Source organism: Limulus polyphemus, unplaced genomic scaffold, assembly GCF_000517525.1.
Source record: "Limulus polyphemus unplaced genomic scaffold, Limulus_polyphemus-2.1.2 Scaffold110, whole genome shotgun sequence".
NCBI classification, from domain to species: Eukaryota; Metazoa; Arthropoda; class Merostomata; order Xiphosura; family Limulidae; genus Limulus; species Limulus polyphemus.
In genome coordinates, this window is record NW_013665720.1 from 1,102,759 (window position 1) to 1,111,954 (window position 9,196).

Sequence of the window (9,196 nt, forward strand, 5' to 3'; positions counted from 1 at the left end):
TTTAATTACTTAACTTAATAATAATAATATAATAATAGTAGTTGTTGTATAGTATAATATATATATATATATATATATATATATATATATACAAAATACAGTTGTTGTTAGTGATTACACAAATTATGATGCTTGTATTGAAAGAAAAAGCTATTTAAAATTTGAGGTTAACTCTTTCGGCATGGGCTTGGTCCCTGGGACCAACCTCATAACCATTTTGTGCTTGTTGTAGTTTTCATGCAATAACTTTTAAAGTAGTAAGTGAATGTTAACGAAATTTGGCAGATTATCGGTAAACATTACAATGCTTTCATAAGCAAAATATCTTTTTTTATTAAGTCTTAAGGTTTATAAAGCAATGTTTTTCTCATGTCTTTTTTTTTTCTTTTCGCATGTTGCCTATCTATCATGCAAAGTAATATTCATTTTAAGATTAAATTTACTTTTACACATCAGAAAATTTTGAAATTTCACATGCAAAATCTTTATAATGTACAGATAGTTATCAAACATTTCTCAAGAAAATTTTTTATATTTTATCTGTTATTTTCAGTAATTAATCTCTGTACAAGTTTGGTAGATTTGACCAATCTTGCAACAAGCATAAAAAATTAGGAAATAAATATAAATTATGACTCTTTCATTCTAGAATGAACACAGATTATAACGTGAAAACATAAATGTTTAGACTAAATAGCTTAAATTTCATAACATTATATATTTATATATATTTATTATTTTTATTATATTGACCTTTCAGCCGTGCCTGGCTAACAATATAGAAGTTAGAATGATGCAGCTCATGTGCACATAAAACGGACCTTTAGTCTTTGCAAAATAACTTGTCTTGGCTTTGTTTTAGTAGACTAGTATTTTGTAAAATACAGTCAAATTTCAATTATTATACATAATATATGTATATAGATTATTGCTATTTAGAAATAAGTTCTTAAATTTATTTTTCTTAAAACATAGAACAGTAACCAAAGAAGTAAAGCAAACAATTATCTCTTCTAGTTATGACCTTTGTACTCGGTTGTTGCTTGACACAGGTTGCTAAGCCTTTAAAAAATTGTACATGGAGGATATGAAACTAAATATTTTTTTTAGGTTTTATATATACATTTCAGTAACTAAAAAATCATAAATTACTACATCAATACCATAGAATTCCACTATAATTTATCAAGCTTAGTAACTAAGATGTATTTTAGTAAAAAAAATATGAAATTTCAAGAAGACTAAAGACACACCTTACCTCGTTGAAATATTGGTTCAAAAGATAAAAATTTCATCACGTTCGTTAAAATGGCTCAGAAAACCACTAGGGGGACATTCTGAGCTTCTGATTGGTTACTCATGTCATATATAGAAGTAAGTGTTTATAAGGGAACATTTCCAAAAATGGAAGGAGGTGAGTTGGGTGCCACAATGTTTGATTTATTATGTGAGCAATATCTTAGCAAATAGAAGAGATAAGACCTTATTTTATATTGTAGCTTGTCAATATTTGTAATTTGAGTTTCTAATTCATATGAAACTATAGACTTAGTATTTTGACTTCACAAACATCTAATTTGAACCAGTACGGCATTCAACACACCACGTGACACACAAAAATCAATGTTTATCTGTGTTTTTTTAATATTTTCTTTTAAATTAAGAAATTGGGTAATATATAATACTAAAACTTGAATTCTAATCTACAGTTTCATACCAAACTTATTGACATAAATTCGTGAAATAGCAGTTCAATAAAAATTTGAATGGGAGTCAACAAATGAGATGACATAGCCTTTCACTCATGACCCGTCTTGAAAGGGTTAAACAAATTAATCATTTCAAAACCAGTGATAAAATATCATACTTTTCCTCTTATATTTTAAACTAAATGTTTTTGGTTTTAAAAATATTGTAAAAAATTGTGGTTTTAGACCAAACCAACATGTACACATATGTATTTAGTAAAAATCAACCCAATTCTCTGCTTTAAATGAAGCATGTCAAGCCACTATTGTAAAATTTTGTGATTGTATTTATAACATTGCAAAAAATAAAGATGCAGGCAGTTGAATCATTTGTAAAGCCTCATGATATAACAGTGTTGAAGGTCTTTGTGTACTGATTACAATTTGTTGAAAAACAACCTTTCTTTAATAATAATCCACACAGTGTTGAAGGTCTTTGTGTAGTGATTGCTATTGTTGAAATACCACCATTCTTTAATAACAATCTATACAATGTTAAAGGTTTTTGTGTTCTTATTACAATTTGTTGAAAAACAACCTTTCTTTAATAATAATCCACACAGTGTTGAAGGTCTTTGTGTAGTGATTGCTACTGTTGAAATACCACCATTCTTTAATAATAATCTATACAATGTTAAAGGTTTTTGTGTTCTTATTACAATTTGTTGAAAAACAACCTTTCTTTAATAATAATCCACACAGTGTTGAAGGTCTTTGTGTAGTGATTGCTATTGTTGAAATACCACAATTCTTTAATAACAATCTATACAATGTTAAAGGTTTTTGTGTTCTTATTATTATTTGTTGAAAGATCATTATAATATTTTATAATGTGTTTTGTTTTGTTTTTTGCTCATACTGCCAAATCTGCTTTGAAACTATTTAAAATGCTAATTTTTGCTGTGGTTTGTCTCCCATATTTATTAATATATTTTGTATAATATTTTGATTGTTAGTTTTAAAAATATCTTTAAGACTCAAAATAATATAAAAGCATATACTGAAGTGTTGTTATGTTGTTCTTTCTTATTGTTAATCATCAGATAAGCCTCTGGGCAATCAGTTAATGAAGAAGAACAATGTCCATAGATTTATCTTTAAACTGCAGATGTATTGAAATAAAAATTATACTTAAAGCTTACACTTTTAAGATGGATGGTGTTACTGAATTGTGTTAACTTAATCCAGAATTCAGATGAACACGTATCAAACTATCTTTAGCTCTTAGTTACTCAAGTCACTATCATAATATACTTACTGGTGATAAATGCAGGGTTCTCACTAGGCTCCGAGACTGTCAACTGTTTTTTTCAAGAGTCCCAATGAAATTTTCAAGGGTCCCATAGATAGAATTTAATAAACTCAAAAAAAGGAAAAAAAGTACTTCAGTTTCAATGAAAAACTTTATTTATAATGTACACTACATGTTTACCTTCTGCAAGTGGAAAAGAGTATGTTAATGTTTAATGAAAATCTTTATTTACAGTTCACACTGCATGTTGTTACCCCTTTATAAGTGCAAAGTGATTTTCATGATAAAATTATAAACACTTTTTTCCATCTGAAAATTTTCAGATATCATCTGCATAACCCCCTAAAACCTCCTTAATAAGTATCAAGTGTTTTTTTGTTTTATCCAGAAAAACTTTATATTTTATCAGTTCTTTTCTATGTGAGGCCGGAAATAATTCAAATTTCCCACATTTTCTTTCTAGATTGACTGCAAATTGTAACAGAAAACCACAATTGTTTATCTTAAGTAACTTAAAGCTTATAACAGCATACATCTATTTATACATATACATTTTATTGTTGTATTTGCCCTTTGAACCATGTCTATCTACTATTCTCACCATATAAATTACAAATCATGTGGTGAACGTGCAGCTCACATTAAGGTATCGAATCACATAATGCAGAAAATACTCGTGAGCAAACCTCATGAAAAATTATTATTAATATTATTTATTTTACTTTATTTAACTTAAAAAGTTTTCAGTTACTTTTATAATAATACACAAAAGAAAGTACTTACCTGTTTTTTTTTTGTTGCTGTTGTTTTTCTGACTTTCTAACTGTGTGATAAAAGTCATTAAAAATTCAGCCAAGCTTGTTGATGTGTTTTCCGTGGGAATAAGTTTGAACTGGAAGGAAAATAGAAATTCTCTATACAGACAACAACATAATGTAATACATCATTTGATAGAGAAAACCCTTGGCTTTCTACTGATTATAAATAATATAGTCTTAAATGTCAGGGAGAACTAACAGCAAGTTCTGACAGAGAGGATGTGACAGGTGTGGTCTGACTTTCTATGTTATTGCTCTGTAACTAAATAAGATTGAAGGCTATGTAAATTATGCTTTGTCTGAGCAATAAAAACATGATAATGAGTAATTTACATTAAATTTCGTACTTTTCAGTGGGGTGGTAAAAAATTAAAGAAGAGGTAAGTCGTAGATATCAAACATCACAGTTCTCATACTTGGGGAGACTGATATTTTTTTTTCCATATTTCCTTGTAAAATTAAGAACTTAAAACTTAGATAATACTAAAATTTGATTTATTATCTACATTCTGATGGAGAGTTTATTCATATGCATTGATAATAAAGTAGTTTAAATTTTGAAATTTCTGTGAAAGGTTGTGACAAGAGCACTTTGACCTACCTGAGGTGAAAGGGTTAATCTTGTTGTACTTTCATGTGGCTTTATTTTCCTGTGATTTATTGTCGTTGATGAAACCTGTTAGAAATTGATTGTGGACAGCTGTGTACAAACTGTATGCTGTTTAGTTTGTTACGGTACAAAGTACTTGTGCTTCCCTTGTGTGTTGGGCATTTTGAGGTATGTATTCGGTACTGTTGTGGTCAAATCTTGTGCATCCCTACAAATTTTCATGTTTACAGGATCCGTGAGTTTGGGTTAACTGGAACCTTGTAGTGGTAAGTTAATGGACTTACAGTACTAAAATTCAGGGTTTGATTTCCCATAATAGCCAGAGGGGAGATAGCTCATTACATAGCTTTACACTAAGAAAACAACAACTCTCAAAGTTGTTGAATTTAAAAAAAATTAAATGCTGTTCATTTCATGAACCAAATTAGAATAATTTATAACAATCCTATAATAACAATTAACATGTGTTTTAAACATATTTGGTTTAAATGCCTTTGGAACAAAACTACATAAAGTTCTGAATATGTTGGTTCTGTATACATTTTTTTCAAAAGTACCCTGTCAGTGATAAACAAGACTATCCAAAAATTGCAAACTGAATTTTTGTTCATATTCAACAATTAATTTTATTTTTGGATGTTTATTATCTAGATATTGCCAAAATTTTGCAACATGACTCTGTGAATGAAAATTAGTAAATATGACATCAACATAAAATTTATCAAAAAAGTGTTTTAAATTCTGTGAAACATTCCTTTAGCTTTGGTATTTCATAAAATCTTAAAAATACATTAGTCATAGCAGGTGCAAACTTAACTTTCATACTAATAACATCCCATCAATCTAATCATAAGTTGTTCCATTAAATATGAAAATGTGATTCCTTAACTGCAAAGGCTAACAATTAGAAAACACATTAGAAAGACCATCACTATATCTGAAAAATAAGTTCCGAGTGTAGGTTAATAGCATCTTGTAGTTTATAAATATCTGCTGAATTAAAAAACTCAAACTACTGCATCTTTAATGTGAACTTATTGCTCATAAAGATAATTTAAAAACTAGGTAGTTAATGATTGTCAGTTTTGCTAATGTTTGAAATTGTTGGTCTTGCAGAATTTGTCAAGTTTTAGATATTACACAGGCTGTGCATTGTTTGAGAATGAAAATCAACTGATCTGTGTTGACCTTCATTAACTTCAGCTGCACAGTTTTGTTTTTATTGTAAATGTCAGACCTTTGATCAACTTCATTAATTTATACCGTTTTTAAATATATTATTGGTTTTCTCAGCATAATCTTCTTCATTCTAAATTACTATAATTTTCTTTCAGATTAATCCTATTTTTATTTTTTATTATTTTACCTGCATTACATTTTGTTTTTTGCATTAAGTTTACTGTAAATGTACACTTCTATAATAAAATGTCAATACCATTGCGCACCATCTTAATATATGAAGATTAATAATATTGTATCTCAAAACTCTCCTTTATGCATGACCTGTCAAACTTACAATTGTATGCAAACTTTTATCATATTACTTTACAAACAAGAGAGCTGATTTTTTACTGATTGTAAAAATTGTCTCAAGTAAGTTACTTTAAAAGCAGACTGTAAAAGAAAACTTTTGCATTTGAACTTTAATTTGCCTATGATTTTTTCTTGAATGGTTAGGTTGTAAAAAGTTAAAGTTTAGTCAATAACAATAATTGTTTGCAGTTAAATATGTTTGTGCATTTACCCATTTGCAATTAATATTAATTTTTTCCTACTTCCCACTGACCAAGAGTTGTATGAGGAATATATAAATTATTATATTTCATCCTTAATCTGTTTATCATATTATAAGAATACAAATAAAAATTCTAAGAATGGTCAATAATTTATTTACTTGCTTTACACTTTGACTTCATTTTTGAGCTTTATTTTTATATACTCGTATTCCTTTATTACAATTCTTTTAAGTTAGTAAATTCTGGTTTTGTTCCTGTAGGGAGATGAACAACCATTTGAAAAAGGAGAGATGAATGTTTATCAGGAAGAAATAACACTAACTGATTTGTGTCACCTTGAATTGAAGAGATTTTGCTTTGATCATCAGCATCAACTCATCTCGGATATTCTAATCAGTGTTGAACATCTAAATCTACAGCATTACAACATTACAAAGATCAAAGCTAAAGAACTTACTCCAAGTGAAATATGCAGCCTGTGTATTGAAGAAATGAAAGAACTTGTACCAAATATTGTACGTGATCTAACACAGTATCCTCTGCCAAATTCACAAACTAGAAAGAATTTCATACTTCTTTATCAAAAGGCTGTTGTTGTAGAAGCTTTATGGGGAAGTGGTACAAAACAACATTCAGAGCATGTGGAGCACATCAATGATATTATATCACAGTTAGAACTGGTAAAATATTCAGATGTATTTCTTAACAAAATACAGACAAACTTAAGAACTGTACTTCATTAACCAAAATGTTTATTTTAGAAATTTTTATATTATAATACATATTTTATTCATTTTGTAGGAACCTATCACGATGATTTTTGTAGGTATTTTTCATAATGCTCAAAACACAGCTTAGAAAGTAGTGTATAACTATCAGACACAAAGAGAATTTATAATATCAAAACATGTTTTTATCATAAATCAATATGACTGCATGTTACAGTGCTAGGATTAATTGTACTATAAGTTTTCCATCATTTTTGAAAGTATCTTTATGTTTTTTAGGTGTTTTTTTTTACCTATGAATATGAACTATACATTTTAAGTATGTTGTGACTAATGAGGAATGATGATTGTGGTTGAAGGAGTCACCTTTGTTTCCTTGTTTATTGTAGTGTGACTGGATAATTATGTTTTGTTTTGGTCATTGTGTTTGAAGGATTGAGTCACAATGTTTTATTTTAGCCACTGTCATAAGTTAGTTAAGCTTATCTTTATTTTTCAGTTGATCCTGATATGAAACAGTTTCATTTATTCAACATTATATGCAACTTATTCTATATTTAACTTCAGGTAAAGACACATGGCTTTGAATATCAGCACTTGAGTAATACTAATTATATTGACTTACTAAGATACTTTCTCTTGAGTAGAAGAATTATTCACAGTCAATTTTCTGATTTATAGAACTTTTAACTCAAATATAAAGCAACTACTACCATCTTTTTATAAAATTTATTTTTTAAATAACTATATAATTATTGAATTTTTTTCATATAATGGAAACAATTAAAACTATGTACTTATAGTTTGGATAACAATTATTTCAGAGATAAGAAAAATAAAGGAGTGAAATAGTATTTTGATACCTCTACAAACTATGTAAGTTCAGGTTTAAAATAAAGGAATATATCAACTTTTTACTTGAAAAACTCTATATAGATATTGTAAAAAATGTTATGAGTGTTAATAAACAGTGTTTCATTGTCACTTCAAACTAATTAGACCAAAATAATAAGCAGCTAAGTTTACACTTCAACTTTGAGAAAAGTGAAAATGCCGATATTATTACAAGTTATAGCATAATTCTAACATATTTTTATCTAGTTTTTTATTGTAATATTAATTCTGAAATCACAGGTGTCACATATATACACACACACGCACATATACATATGTATATATTTACACACACACATGTTATATATCCAACACCTGTAACTTCAGAATTAATATAATGTAAAAATGTATGCAGACTAGATAACAATATGTCAAAACTAGTATAAATACCGAAATTCAACCAGTTGTTTAATTCATTACCATCATGCAACTAATCGAGATTTGTCTCACAAATATAATCTGGCTCTTCGAACAGCCAAGGACTGCAGTTTTGAAATATTTCAATTTCACATGCTCAGCTGGATTGATGATGTAGAGTGTTATTCAACATGGCTGTATATTCATACTAGCTTTGTGAAATGGTTGATGTGAGTTTTATTTATTCACTCATGGCTCTACTTGTTCATAATGAAGTAATAAATAAACCTGTCCAGCATTACCTATAAAGATTTATCCACCCCAACATTGACTTTATGTAATGAATGGTTTGATTAATCACCATGTAAACAATCTAGACTTAAATTGCCTCACAACTAGGAAACAAATTTGTTCGTGTTCGATAATTTTTCGATCAGTTGAGGTCTGCAGTTTTTTGTTTGTTTTTTCTCATTATTTGTAAAAAACAGCAAAAATTTTGCATATTACAGAAAAAATAGCCCACAAGAAATTATAGTGACAAACTAATAAATGGAGTTTTATAAAAAAAGACACTAAAATATTACAAGAGTTATTTTGTAGATGATGATGATAAAAATCAGTCTGACTCACAGTATGTGTCTTATTTGAAGATGTTTCCATATGGGCAGTATTACACAGCCGATTTGGAAAATGAGTGTTATTTTGACAATTTCATATGGCATATATAATCTCCACAATAATCACAACAGATGTATGAGAGCAGAAGGATATTTGCTTGCATAACTTTAAAAGTGTACTTAAATCTAGTTATTTTATCACAAAATTTATTTTTTAACTTGTGGCAAGAATAATAACCAAATAATGTGACTTTAACAAGTGTTCCAAAGTTTTTGATATCTACTACAGTGTTTAATTGGTGCAATGTAATGATATTAAGATAAATACCCATGGGCAGTACACATGCTTTGCCTTATTATTAAAAGAACTCTCTTGAATGAATTTCCTTTCTGCATAAATTGATGTGGCCACCATTAAACTATTGTTTATTTTGTG

The 9,196-nt window shown here is 28.2% G+C and overlaps 1 protein-coding gene across 1 annotated transcript in view; it reads left to right on the plus strand.

The window, feature by feature from the left end:
- Positions 1–8,013, plus strand: part of LOC106471143 (thyroid adenoma-associated protein homolog) — a 239,364-nt gene extending 231,351 nt beyond the window's left edge. Inside the window, exon 18 of the mRNA XM_022400645.1 lies at positions 6,425–8,013. Coding sequence (XP_022256353.1) covers positions 6,425–6,907 — 483 coding nt within the window. The 3' untranslated portion in view covers positions 6,908–8,013. The remainder of the gene's footprint in view (positions 1–6,424) is intronic.
- Positions 8,014–9,196: the final 1,183 nt, after the last annotated feature.